The following is a 14,700-nucleotide window of genomic DNA, read 5'->3' as shown; positions in this document are numbered from 1 at the left end:
TAAACATACTTGACTAATTAATATAATTTGAATAATCTGGAATAAATAAATAAATCAGCTCAAATATTAACTATTTGAATAAATTTAGTTTTTAATATATAAAATTGCATAAAGCTTTATGATTTTGGAAGAAATGATGACTCCATCATGAAAATGCTAAAAGACACCTTTTATAATTATACTTGTTTGTTATTTATAGATTGGTAGGAGTTAAATATTAAGTTTGTTACATATAATTTCATTACACATAGAGAAAAAAGTTATTGTACTATATAATTAATATTGATAGGTCAACTTCCAACTAAATTTAGAAATCCCTAAAGATTCTTTTTAGTTGGATCAAGATTCCATGTTATATTTGGAGAGTTTGATGTTGTTGTTTGTTCCCTAGAGCCTTGAGTGGGTGAACCCGATGCACGTTGGTTAATATCTGTGTGTTTCGCTATCTCTTTTTCGACCCTTCGTCCAGCTTTGGCCACGTGAAGTTCCATCTCCGCCTCAGCCTCTTTTGCTAGTCTCAACTCGTGAGCAACTTCCATTCTCGTCTTTGCTACCTCCTTCTCTTCCTATTTCATAATTAAGCTTATAAATAAATATTACTATTTGGAAACGATAGTTTAGGTAATTACCTTCTCTTCTGCCTTAGCTTCAGCCTTGATCCTGCGGATTTCTTTTATTTCATGCAATTTCTCTTTGACAGCCTGCATATTGAAATTTGATGAATGCCAATCGATTAGCCTGGTACGATTTCTCGGTCGGTCGTGTGATCGTCTGTTTTGTTTGTGTGACTAACAATATGCATGTATATATATGACATGTTCATTTAAAGGAAAAAACTTGTCCTTAATTTGTTATTTGGAGACATTTGTCACTTGTATAGGATAGGCTAATTATAAGTTCTCATTTTTAGGAAGTTAGTTGTTTGGAGACATTTGTCACTTGTGGTCGGAGACTAAAAGACTATACTTAGATAATACACTTATTGTGGAGTTAGTTATAAATATTATTGATTTGGGTTTGTTGAATTTGGGAAGAGGGAAAATTGTAAGGATTTGTGTTTTGAAATGTATATAATGATTTTATAATTGTTCTTTTATCAAATTGCCTTCTTTAATGGGATAGAGTTATAATTATGTTTTAGTTTTCTTTTTTAATTTAGGAAGATTGAAGGACTATCATGTCTTTCATTTCAGCTTAACATCTTTTAAATAAGAATTGAATTGATGACTTTTAATGTGTCAACTATTCACACTTATAGTTACCTTTATCATTTATTCATTTATGTCACATTTTAACTTATTTGTTTTATTTCCAAAACAAAATGTGTGATTCTTACTAATTATGGTTGCTAAGGAAAATCTGAATATTTAAAATTTATGAAGTCGATATTATACGAATTTGGTCATATCATTATCAAATTATATATCTGTAAACTCCTTGACATTAAACATTTGTAAACTCTTTGACATTGAACATTTAGTTCGTTTATATCGTTTTGGGTAAAATATGAAACTATTAAAATTTTGATAATTAAACCTTGTTATAAGGTAAAATTCAAAAGTCGATCCCATCTAATAAAAAAAGATATACTCAAATTGAAGTCACAAATAATCGAAAATACATTCTTCAAATTATGTTATGTTGCATTTTTTTTTGTTATAATAGATGTTTTTTTTATATAATAGAGGTTTGTTATAATAGATGTTAAGTCAATTTGAAATTTTTAAATAAAAAAGATATACTCAAATTGAAGTCTTAGATAATAAAAAAAAAACAAATTATGTTATGTTGCATTTTTTTTTTGTTATAATAGATTTTTTTTGTTATAATAGATGTTGAATCAATTTGAAAAGCTTCAATCCCTTTTTTATATATGTTTTATCAAACAAACATTTACATTATTTTTAGAAACAACTCAATTATTGTAATAAAAAAATGCAATAAAAATAAATTACAAAAATTAAAAAGCTGAAAATTAAATAATAATAATAATAATATAGAGTTAGTTTTTCATCTACTCTTACATTGTTACGTTGTTGCAAATATATGGAGTCTTTCGTGGAATTTGACTGAAATACAATGAGTAATGCCGGAAACTGTTAATAGTTATTGGAGGCACGAATTTGGGCGACTTAAAATGCGAGACTTAGAAGATGAGTTTCTATCCCTATAATTTTTTGGTGAATTATTTGATTAAAAAAAATCGGAAAACTTTTAACAACGAAAGTAAATTCTTAAGGATTATTCACAATGTCATTATCTTGACGATGTCGGTGATTAGATCCAAAAAACATGTGAATTCGTGTGAAGATCATATCTTTTTTAAAGATCTTTAAGTCAATTAATTATTGTAATGTAATCAATTTGTATCTAACTTTATTCTGTGATGTTTTATAGTTGTGTTTAAACGATTTTTTTTTATTAAATTAATTATTTTTAAAAATAATATAATAATAATAATAATAATAATAATAATAATAATAATAATAAAAGGATTTGTTTTTTTTTATAATTTTTTAAAAAAAGAAAAAGTAAAGCAAATAACCGATCACTGAACTAGGATTTGGAATTTATGCTCTTTATTCCGGCAGTGGATCTCTAGCCGATCCTTCAATCATCTGGCCCAGAGTGAAAGATTCCGGCGAGATAGAATGGAATCGGCGGTGTTCGAGGAGAAAGATTTCTTCGCATGTTGTGGAAGTGTGCAATTTGCGAAAGAGATGGCATCTGCTGCCCCCTTTTCCTTTCCTGATCAAGCTCTTAAAGCCGCAAGAGACATCTGGTTGAACAAGGTCTATCATCTTCTTCTTCTTTCCTCTCTTTTATCCGATGAAAGACCTGATCTTCCTCCTCCTTTTGATTAGGTCGATGTTAATGGCTGGCTCGAAGCATTCGCAGCTCATCCACAGATCGGTGAATCTCCTTCTTCCAACCACAAAAGCCCAACCAGTGCTAAGTTCAGACTTCACCCATCTCGCTTCTTACCTAGTCTTTAGATAAATCATCAATCTTTGATTGAGATTTCGAAAAAAGAAAGGATTTGTGTCTGCTAGGGTTTATAAAAGATGTCTTTCTTGACAAAGAATGATAATTTGTATTTAGGTGGAGCAAAGGAGAACAGTCGGCTGCTATTGCCACTGCTACTGATTCTACATTGCAGGTAACTTATCACATTTGTGCTTCTGCTGTGATTCTTAATTCTTGATTATAGGATTGATTCACCATTATTAATATGAGAAGAGTTACAAGTTGCCAAGTTAGATGTGTTTCTTTGTTGTCAACTGCAGAAACATAACAGATTCTTGAATTACAGGAACTAGCTGATTGGAATAGACAGTATAGAGACAAGTTTGGTTTCATTTTCCTTATATGTGCATCTGGGAAGAGTACACCAGAAATACTTTCTGAAGTTAAGGTAACATCTGTTGTACTAGAAATATATTAATTTACAGATATACTAACTTTATTTTTATGTCTTTGTTTAATAGGAAAAATTGTTTGAATTGTTATTATATTAGTCAAACCGACGCAATATACATCAAATCTGCCAGATATAGAATCGGATGTAGGATCTTGATTGAGTATAACCGACGTAGTAAGGTCGGATTTAAATTTATTTTGAAAACCTACCCAATTTGATCCTTGATCACCCCTAGTGAACGAACATCAAGTAATATGGTTGGTTGTTGAGTTAGTGTCAAGTGTTTTTTAGATGACATGATTTTATATATCCATCTTTGGAGATTGTTTTACCTATGTTTGATTATCATATTTTTTTATCTCATTTTCTTCTATTTGCATAGTTATTTGTATTGGAAACACTTTGGTATTGCCTCCGAATCCAGGATGAGAAACTGTTACTAAATTTCTGAATTTGTGTAGACGTGATCTCATATGGATATAGAAACGTATATATAGATGAGATAATGTTTGTAGACAAAATATGTTAGGTTGTTCTGCAATCGAATACTAAAACAAAAATTATAATTGTGTCCAAAACATAAATTGACATATGGATTGAAGCTAATGTGTTTTTCTTTTCAACTTTCTTGCAGAGGCGCTACACAAATAGGCCAATAGTTGAGTTTGAGATTGCCGCAATGGAACAATTAAAAATCACCGAACTACGTCTGGCAAAGCTTTTTCCAGCTAATAAGCAAGAGAGTCCTCCAAAAACCAATCTTCAAGTAGTCCGAGATGCTGTTGAGAAAGTCACAGGTAGTACTATTTTGACACCTTGGGTATCTTTCTCATTCGAAAACACATTTATTTTGTATCTGGATACCTTCTTTTTTTCAAAAAATCAAAGGGTTTATTTCCTTAAGTAAGCTAGCACGAACACGAGACCTTTGGTTTCTGAGGTAATACTTTTTTAACTTGAGCTAGCCTATAATGGGTTATATATGGGATACTTTTCTATATACATAAACAAAACAATAAGTGTTTACAAATTGTTGATCAATATCACTCATTTTGTGTTACAATTTCACATTTTTAATCCATAGAAGATCGTGTGAGCATCATCGGATCCCATATCGCCTCTGTATCATCGAAAACCCCTACGAGGACTCGACCGCCCATCACAACCCATGTGTTGGATATAGCACGAGGATCACCCGCAGCTGGTATTGAGGTTCGATTAGAAATGTGGGATGGAAATAGACCGCGTTTGTCTTTTGGCGAACCGGATAACGGCGGATGGATATTTCAAGGGTCGTCGATTACAGACAAAGATGGAAGAAGCGGGCAGTTGATGAAGATGGTTGAGATTTTGAAAGCGGGTATGTATAGGATAAGTTTCAATACTGGGAAATATAGTCCAGATGGATTCTTTCCTTATGTGTGTTTAGTGTTTGAAGTTAGGGATACTCAAAAGTGGGAACATTTTCATGTTCCTCTTTTGTTGTCTCCTTTCTCTTTTACCACATATCGAGGAAGCTAAAGTAACTGACTTTTATTATGGGTTTTATTTGAATTTGTGATGCTTGTGTTTGTGTTTTACTTGTGTTTGATGGGACAAACTTGACAAAGATTATTGGTCTTGATGTAACTTGTAATGTTGAATAAATGGTCATTCTTGCATCTTTCATGCCTTGGAAATAGAAGCATTTATAGATAAGTAAAATTGCAAGATTTTATTTAGTTTAATTAAACTCAGTTAAATTCATTTAGAATCATAAAATTTAAGACGGTTGAAATTTAAATTGCACATTGCCTCTAGTTGGGAGCTCAATTTTATATTTTACAGGTTCCCTCAAATCTTTGAGATCAGCATGTTCTACTTAATAGTTTTTTAAAGTAGATTTTAGTTGGTGTTGGAAAGTTTAACAATTAAATGCAGTTTAAATATTTTACAAACCGACAATATACAGTTTTGATTATAATTTTTTATTTTATGTAATAGAATATAATTGAACCGTCTAATAAATTTTTTTTTTTTTGATTTTATACTTAACATATGTTTATATAATGGCCTTGTTTGAAGACGGGATAGTTGCATCTAGGTAAAAAGCCATTTGGAAACACTTGTATAGTTAAATGTGGTTAGGGTGATGAGCCTAGCTTCAGTTACATTATGAAGTTAAATTAATCCAAACTTGATTTATTTAGAAAATAATAGAGTTAAATTAATCCAAACTTGATTTATTTAGAAATTTGGGATGATTTTTAAAAAATAATTTTTTTTTAATAAAAGATTTAAATATATTTGTTAGGACCGATGACAACAATAGAATGATGTTGAATATTGTTGTTCAATTTTCACTTAAATTCGATTTTTAATTCTGTTACCGATTAAAAATCTGTTTCTATAATCTTTAACAAATCGTAACAAGCTCTTGAACGGTTTCAAGTGTGAAAAATATTTGCGGGATTTGTAGCGGTAGATATATATAAGATTGAATGAAGTAGTAAAGAGGCAACACAAAATTTTATGGATATTCGGAGATAAAACACGTCACCCCTTTTTCTGTTTCCAGAAGGATTCCACTAGAAGACTTTGATTTGTGTAGCCTCTACACAAATCCACTCAGATCATAGGTCTTAACAAATGTCTGTCTAAACTTCTAGCTATCACACTCTCTTGTTAATCAGACAACGTTCTGTTCAACTTACAACAATGAAATCACTATGGAATGATACACAGTGATTATCTCTCAACGTATATCCTCTCAAGTATGCTTAACGTAGTCACTTGCAAAGAGCTTGAACGAATAGCGCTTAATGATCGAGAGATTCAAGAACGGAGATCGCGAGAGAGAGATTCGTCGTTGTCCTTTGATGCTTTTTTTATATTTTTTGCATGGTAATGGTCGAATCTATTTTGTTGACACGTGGCAGCGGTACATTCGTAGTACGCCTGGCATACTAGGATAGTTTGCCTTGGAATCAAATATTCGTTCGTATTAAGTAGTGCGCCTGGGAATGGAATATTCATTCATACTGGGTAGTGCACCTGAAAATGGAACATAGTACGTTTTTGTTGTATTCAGCTGACGTGAAAGTTGGCTGATATCGAGCTCTGCTGATGATCAGTTCTCCTGATAAAGAAGTCAGTAGTTGACGTAACCCTGATGGGATGGCAACCCAGCTATTGGCGTCCCAGTTGTCTATTGTTTGCTTACTCTAGCGCAACTCTGTTGTTGGTCTACTCAGCTGTTAGCGCAACCCTGCTGATGGCAACCCAACTGTTGGCAACTCTGTTGTTGGCCTACTCATCTGTTAGTGCAACCCTATTGTTGGCCTACTCAGCTGTTAGCGCAACTCTATTGTTGACAACCCAGCTGTTGGCGCAACCCTGCTATTGGTCTTCTCAACTGTTAGCGATATAAATCTGATAGGCTACTAAGTTGTTAACGCTACTCATCTGATAGGTTACTTAGCTGTTAACGCATGATGTCAGATCTGCTGATGGCATATCTTTGCTGACGTTAGCTCAGCTGTTTGAGTGACTCTACTGCCATGAGTCTTTAACTTTACCTACGCATTCACACAATACTGAACTTAGTTTTATTCCTTCATTAAAGTATCATCAAATATATAGTTTAGTTTAATTATACTAAGTTTATTTTATCAATTAAAATGTTTTTCTTAATTCAACTTAATTAATAATTTCTCTTTTTAATCTTAATTCTTTTTTTTCTCATTTTAATTTAATCTAATAGTATTAATATATAATGATAAAATATATTTTTTTAAATAGAGATATTTTAATATTTAAATTAATAAATTAAGTAATACAATAAATAAGAAAAAAATTATGTTTTAATTAAGTTAGAATACTTATAGAAGAAATAATTATTAATGATTTTGAAGTAATAATGATTATTTTTATAAAAATATTTAAAGAGTATATATATATATATATATATATATATATATATGAAATAATAAATAATAATTTAAAATAAATATATTTTAATGTTTTGGTTAATGATGTAATGGATAAAACAAAAATGAAATAATGTTAAATTTTGTTTCGGTTATTTAAAAATTCAACTGAACCAGATCTTTCATTTTTTAAATATTCAGAATTATGGTGAATTTACGATAATTGAATAAAAAATAAAAGAGTCATTATAAATTATCAATAAATAAAAATATTTTATTATATTTTAATAATTAAATATCTTCAAATTATTTATTCTAATTTATGTATTAACATTTGATTTTACACCGAACATATATGTCAATAACAAACTAGTTTTACGACGTTAATGAATAAATTTACTAAAAAACAATTAATGTTGTATAAGTATTGTCAGTTTGTTATGGGCATATTAAATAATAATTAAAAATAATCACTTAATGAATAATTTAAAAAATAATTATATATATATATATATATATATATATATATATATATATATATATATATATATATATATATATATATAAACTATAAATTATTTATAAAAAAATCTGCATTTCATTCAAATACGCCGTTAATAGCAAACTTAACTAAAAACGATCTCAATTTCTTATCCAATCCAAACACAACTTCAAACCCAAAAAGTGTTTGAATAAAGTTAATATGAAAAATTCACCGTTTTCTCCACACAAAATTTAATAACTAAATATAAATTCATTAGATGATATATCATTAACCATATATAAGTATCCAAATGAAAAGATTAAACCAAAAATTCAAAAGAAACAAATCTCACAAGATAAGAATATATCTTTTTAAACTTAATAACATAGTTAATCTAAACCTAACGGTTATAGATATCAATTTTGTATAATCCAATTAGTATAGATCCGATTAAAACAATTTATGGTAATGTAAATTACAGGCGAAGAACGAAGAACGTAACTATCCACAGCACATATATTTACAGTTGGAACACACCAATAAAAAAGAAAAAAAATACTAAAATGAGGATAAATTTTGGGATCAAAGCATTTATTTTAAATTAAAACATCAATCCATGCAGATCTCCAACATTCAGTTTATGAAAACATGAAATAAGAAGAAGAAATTCATCTTAAAGCTGAGATTGGTAGATGGAAGAACCTGAGATGCTGTTGGTTATGGTGGTGGTGATGGGAGAAAGTCTAATGGAGAATGAGTAGCCCGCATCCTCTGCCACATCAGCATGAATTAAATACTTGTCATGTACACATGGAGTCCAGCTGTCATCTCCACCCACACCCATGTGTTTATAATCCAGATGTACCTGCCCAACAACATTCCAAAACCACTTCAAACTCGAAACCAAGGATGACCATTTAAACAGATTCCAACCCAACAAAATTTGATGCATATATGATCTATTCAAATAACCAAATCAAGGTATTATAAGAAAATTAGTTTTGAAATTATTATTATGTTACCGTTGAATATGAATAATTGGAGGTAGGATAAGATACCCAAAAACCCAATATATGATACATCATCCCATTGGATATCCACTATATGTGTTCTAATGTTATAACTAATGTATATGATTCAACTTCACACATTTATGCCTAATTATATTCAAATGGGATATATGGATAGAGATGAGATCACATTTCATTTGAAAATTGAAGTTAGTAAGAACCCCAATTATTTATCTATATCCAAATCCATAAACAAAAGAGTGTTTTCAAATAATCCATTTTTTAACTCGAGAATAGGCACAAAAGTTTTAACCAATTTTTGAAGTCTTTGGGAAAGAATAATACCTCAATATCATCTCCTTTAACTAACTCTTCCTCATGAGTCGCCCTATGAAGCTCCTCAGTGGTGTAATAACTTGCATTCATTTGCAAAAGTGAAGAACTTCCACCATAGATTGAAGCATATAATCCTAACCCATCTTTATTTTGAAACGTTACCCATCTAACATCGGCCCTTCCACCGCTTTCTCCAGGAACAATGTAAGGAACATGCATCTCACTTACCTTTTTCTCATACAATCCCACATGAGCAGCTGCTTTTCTATCCGGATAGCATTCAAACGGCCCTCTTCCATACCACTTAATCTCGTCCATCGATTTCTCCAGATGAAATTCAACTCCGATTCGCGGAAGTGGTGGAAGTCCAGATTTTGTCTTCAATTTACATTCCAAAATCACATCTCCAGAACTGTAAATATTGTAAACCATCTCAACCTCAACTAAAACAGAATTGGAAGTATCCTTAACGAGTAAAACAACGTCGACTTTAACTCTTGTAGCATCGGTCGCATTATCGATAGAACAACTCTTCGTCTCGAAAGATAGACTGTCCAATTTAGCAGCTTTCCATAACGAGAAATAACTGCTTTCCCCACCTCCTTTATCGTTATCAGTCGGCGCACGCCAAATACTCGGAAATACGCCCTTTTTCATCACTGAAACGCCGTTAACCTTCCAATTCTCTATATAGCCTGTCCGAGTGTTGAACTCTATCTCTGACGAGTTGTTTTGTCTGATCACGATACAATCCCCGTTTTTCTCGCTTTGGATGGACGCATTATTAGTTTCGGTTGTTTTGATGACGTGAATGCTTTCTCTTCTCGTAGGCAACTCGATTTGAGAAGACGATATAACATGGCCTGATTCCACCCATCGGGTCGAATTCAAAAGCTTCACAGTTATTGTCAGGAAATTTTCACCTGACGACGATGAATTCCATAGAGAATACCAAGGACCGGATTCCCACTTCATTTCAAAAATGTTTTGGGGTTCAATTATCGGGAGAGGAAGGATCCCATTTCCTAATTCCAAACCATCCCCGAAAAACATCCAACTAAACTCTAACGATTTCGTCGTTTCGTAGAAATTGGTGTTGGCTATCTTTATGATCCCGTTCTTGAACCCAACCTTGATGGGCTGATAAACGTGTTTAACCTCGTGCATTGCGGGATGAGGAGTTCGGTCAGGCCAAGTAAGACCGTTCAAGCAGAAATTCAAATCGTTCGGTTCATCGCCAAAATCGCCACCATAAGCCCAATGCTTTAAACCACCTTCACCCGCCTTTAATAAAGCTTGATCAACCCATTCCCAAATGAATCCTCCTTGTAGACCAAACGTATTATCAATGGCTTCCCAATAATCGTTAAGATTCCCATTACTATTACCCATTGAATGTGAATACTCGCATAGTATAAGAGGCCGCGTCTCATTTGGATCATTAGCGATCTTCACTATATCCCAAATCCTCATATACATCGGGCAAACGATATCAGTCGAACTTGTTCTCGACCCGCCACCTTCGTAGTGTAGAACACGGGTTGGGTCTCTCAAACGGATCCAACCCGCAAGAGCGGAGTGATTCGGCCCATAACTAGCCTCGTTTCCTAAAGACCAACAAATAATACAAGCATGGTTCTTATCTCTCTCGACCATTCCTATAACCCGATCCAACATCGAACCCGCCCAAACCGGTTCTTTCGTCGGATGCTTCACTTTTGAAGAGAGATCGAAACCATGTGTCTCGATGTTTGCCTCGTCTATCATGTAAATACCGAAAAGATCACAAAGCTCATACCATCTGGGGTGTTGTGGGTAATGGCTGTTTCTAACAGCGTTTAAGTTGTTTTGTTTCATTAAAACTAAATCCCGAACCATGCAGGATTCTATGTTAGTCTTACCAATTCGTGGATGATGTTCGTGTCGATTCACTCCTCTTATTGTTATTGGATGCCCATTAACAAGGAGCTGCTTTGGAGCTGTCGTTACCTTCCTTATACCAACTTGGCACGATTCACAATCAACTATTTTTCCAGACTTATCTTTCAGGAGAAGAACAAGAGTGTATAGATTTGGCTGTTCAGAAGACCAGATCTTCGGCTGTTGTAGTTTTCCAGCAAGAAGGTTTCCATGGAAGCCAAGGCTAGTACCAGAATCCGAACCAACACTCAAACAAGCAACACGATAAGAAAGAAGATCGATGTTTTGATCAAACTTTCCATTATCAATGTCATAGATCATGGCTTCAATACTTAAATTATTTTCAACAAAATTTTCCTGTGAATCGAATTTAACTTCAACCTGCAAATCAACAGCTGAGAAGTCCTTTTCCAAGTTTGATGTGAAGAAATAATCCGCAATGAAAACCTTTGGTTTGGATAAGAGGAGGACATCGCGATGAATGCCAGATAACCACCAATGATCTTGATCCTCGAGGTAGGAGCCATCGCTCCACCTGAAAACTTGAACAGCAAGAACGTTTTTCTTATCAGAACCAAATGGATGACAGAAGTTCGTGATTTCGAATTCAGCAGGTAATCTACTATCTTGACTATATCCAACTGGAACTCCGTTTATCCAAGCATGGAAGGCTGAATCAACTGCTTCAAAGTGTAACAGTATTCTTCGGCCTTCCCATTCTGCAGGTAAGTGAAAATAAGTTCTGTAGCAACCAGTAGGGTTTTCATCTGGAACATGTGGTGGATCAAGTGGAAATGGATACACTACATTAGTGTAAATAGGTCGATCAAATCCATGTAATTGCCAATTGGAAGGGACAGGCAAATCAGACCAAGAAGAATCTGGATGATTACTTTCCCAAAAATTCAAAGGCGTGCTAGTCGGATTTGGAGCCAACCAAAACTTCCAATAGCCACTCAATGACTTAATAAAAGGCGATCCCTTAGCGCAGGAAGCAGCAGATTCAAGAGCTGCGGAAACAGCATCATCATCCCAAACAGCCGATTTCGAAACAAGAACATCTACTTTGTTACGTTCATACCAGTATCTAAGAGATCCTTCAACTGTATCATGACAGCGAAAAGGAACATGTGCATCTCTTTTCCTCCACTTAATAATTGATGGATCTTCCCAAATTTTATGTCCATTAATTGAGGTGATAATAGGTTGATTTATCATAGATGTCATCATTCAATTTAGAAATGTACCTTTTATAAGTGACCTAATCAGCCTTTTCGATCGGAGTTCGAAATTAAAGCAATTCTGCTGTTCTGTTGTTCCAACTTCGGTTGTTGAAAAGCCCTAACCAATACAACAAAGTCATGTGAAATGAAGGAAAGGTTAGTATGATCTGAAATGTATGTGAAGTATGCAGTATTTAGTCGGAATGATTACAATTTCCAGAACGATGCCCTTAAAGACGATGATGAGTCGAGTCAAATGGAAGTTGTAATCCAAGTTTTCAATCCTCCATGAACTAGTTCTTCTTCTTGTGCGTCTCCATTTTTCGATCCCTCGCCTTCGCTCTGCAAGTCTCTTTCTCTCTCTCTATCATTTGCTCTCACCGGACCCGATCGCAGAGTATCATGAAGAAAGGATTAATTATTACCTGATAGGTACTTTCTTCATTTGCTAATCTCCAATAAAATAAGTCAAATTTCATTATTCTGTCTTATCCAAATATTAAAAATATGTGGTTATATATATATATATATATATATATATATATATATATATATATTATATTTGAATTAATTCATAGAAAAATATGACATTATCATTAGTTTGCCATTTGAAAACACCCTCGGTGAATTTGACTAGACATGCTGATGATGATGGGTTAAATTCAAAAAATAACTTACACTTGATAAATTTTATAAAAATGACACTTTTGGCCTGCAAAATGTTCGTCTTGTCCGTGTGACCGCCCCTTACCGCGTATTACATAATATGCATATCATTAATACGCGTATTATGTAATACGCGTATTCATATTGCGCGTATTACACAATATGCGTAATATAATATATAAACCTTACCTTATTTTGACCCTCATTTTAAATCGTTCTGAATCACGACTTTCTCTCTTCAATCCATGACTTTCCAACTTCAGTTCAACATCATCATCGCTCAACTTCATCATCGCCTCGACTCTCCAATCATCCCTCCATCTCCAAGAAACCCTACCCATCACCCGTCTCCGTCTTTAGATGCTCATCATCATCTCCTCGACTCATCGTTCGTCTGGTCGTTCGTATATTCAGGTGAGTTTAGCATTTAGGGTTTATGTAATGTTCTTATTCTACATGCATACATGGTTTAGGGTTTATTGCAATGTCCGTGTATTGCAACTTCACGCGCATTGTTTGTTTTTTACTTACTTAATGTTGTTTAGAGTTTTGCATTTATGTATGTGTATATTGAAATGTCCGCGTATTGCAACTTCACACGCATTGTTTGTTTAGGGTTTATATAGCGTTTATGTTTTATGTATGTATATTTTGATGTTACTTATTTGAGTTGGTTAGGGTTTATCCAATGTCTGTGTATTGCAACTTCACGCGCATTGTTTGTTTTTTACTTGTTGTTCCTTTTTTGTAGATGGCGTCTACCATAATTTTTTAGTTTGCTGCTAATGTATCATGGAAAACTAATCTGTCAAACATTGCCACCAAGTTTGCTGCAATGGATCTAATGGAAAGGGTTGAGCAAACTCAATTCCGTTTTTTATTCAAAGGAGCCCCGGGACTGTAATCCATCAAGTTCTCATCAAGAATAGTAGCTCAAATTCTAAATAGATGAAGTTTCTCATTAATGGAGAGGAGCTATGCTTTGGGATGAAAGAGTATGCATTGGTCACATGTCTCAAATTTGGGAGATTACCTACGGTAGAAAACATCTTCAATGAAGTTGAAGAATGTCCTCCTTTAGTGGTAAATAATATTTTAACAATAATATGATTGTTAGAACTAGAGACCTTCAGTCAATATTTATGTCATGTTCTGATAAGGAAGATGCATGTAAGATGGGACTGGTATTTCTTGTTTGCCATTATCTCTTCGCCCTTGACCCAAGGATGATAATAAATATCAAAATCCTCCGCATGGTCGAGGACATCAACACTTTCTTCCAATTCTTATGGGGAAAGTTGTCCTTCAGAGTAACTCTAAAGAGTTTGAATAAGGACCTAAAACACTTTAGGTCGGTATATCTAGACAAGAAGAAAGTCATGGGGAAGAAGGAAGACAAGAAGGTCAATATTTCTTATATCATATTTGGGTTCACACTAGCCTTCAAAGTGTGGACCTATGAGGTTATCAAAATGTTTGTCCCCAAACTTGCCGAGAGGACGAAGCTACAAACGCATGAGCTTATCTACCCAATGATAATACAGTACAAGTCAGTAAGAAGAGCACCGCCTCTGATCTTCACACTACCCTACATGGCAAGGTTTTCAAAAGGATGGAAGTGTTTGAAGAGAAGAAGATCTTTTATGGTGGGGAGGAGTTTGAAGATATGAGAGGTAATTTGTATGATTTATTATTTGAACTCGATTCTAGAAAGAGAAAACATGAAGAGATT

General features: G+C 33.4%; 2 protein-coding genes across 3 annotated transcripts; one reads left to right on the top strand and one right to left on the bottom strand.

The window, feature by feature from the left end:
• Window positions 1-2,569: 2,569 nt before the first annotated feature.
• LOC124921688 (uric acid degradation bifunctional protein TTL) lies at window positions 2,570-5,086 on the top strand. 2 transcript variants are annotated; one of them, XM_047462380.1, is made up of 6 exons: window positions 2,570-2,792; window positions 2,865-2,956; window positions 3,103-3,160; window positions 3,314-3,415; window positions 4,056-4,218; window positions 4,509-5,086. In XM_047462380.1, exons 1-6 carry the CDS (start codon window positions 2,652-2,654, stop codon window positions 4,940-4,942), a joined length of 990 nt encoding a protein of 329 aa, XP_047318336.1. In that variant the 5' UTR covers window positions 2,570-2,651; the 3' UTR covers window positions 4,943-5,086. The 2 variants fall into 2 exon arrangements, with proteins under 2 accessions (XP_047318336.1, XP_047318335.1); XM_047462379.1 differs by having other exon boundaries at window positions 4,506-5,086.
• Window positions 5,087-8,328: 3,242 nt separating this feature from the next.
• On the bottom strand, window positions 8,329-12,710 carry LOC124918975 (beta-galactosidase). The gene is made up of 3 exons (XM_047459065.1): window positions 12,514-12,710; window positions 9,169-12,420; window positions 8,329-8,678 (listed from the first exon to the last, which is right to left on the bottom strand). Exons 2-3 carry the CDS (start codon window positions 12,307-12,309, stop codon window positions 8,487-8,489), a joined length of 3,333 nt encoding a protein of 1,110 aa, XP_047315021.1. The 5' UTR covers window positions 12,310-12,420; window positions 12,514-12,710; the 3' UTR covers window positions 8,329-8,486.
• Window positions 12,711-14,700: the final 1,990 nt, after the last annotated feature.

Source organism: Impatiens glandulifera, chromosome 1 (assembly GCF_907164915.1).
Source record: "Impatiens glandulifera chromosome 1, dImpGla2.1, whole genome shotgun sequence".
Classification (NCBI taxonomy): domain Eukaryota; kingdom Viridiplantae; phylum Streptophyta; class Magnoliopsida; order Ericales; family Balsaminaceae; genus Impatiens; species Impatiens glandulifera.
The sequence above is the reverse complement of the archived record's forward strand: the minus strand, read 5'-3'. Positions and strand labels throughout refer to the sequence as shown.

Coding starts and splice junctions, on each gene's coding strand:
- LOC124921688 (XM_047462379.1), top strand. CDS start 2,652: ATGGAATCGGCGGTGTTCGAGGAGAAAGATTTCTTCGCATGTTGTGGA. Junction 2,957..3,102: donor AAAAGCCCAACCAGTGCTAA/GTTCAGACTTCA, acceptor ATTTGTATTTAG/GTGGAGCAAAGGAGAACAGT. Junction 3,416..4,055: donor AAATACTTTCTGAAGTTAAG/GTAACATCTGTT, acceptor ACTTTCTTGCAG/AGGCGCTACACAAATAGGCC.
- LOC124918975 (XM_047459065.1), bottom strand. CDS start 12,309: ATGATGACATCTATGATAAATCAACCTATTATCACCTCAATTAATGGA. Junction 8,679..9,168: donor TTAAAGGAGATGATATTGAG/GTATTATTCTTT, acceptor GTTGTTGGGCAG/GTACATCTGGATTATAAACA.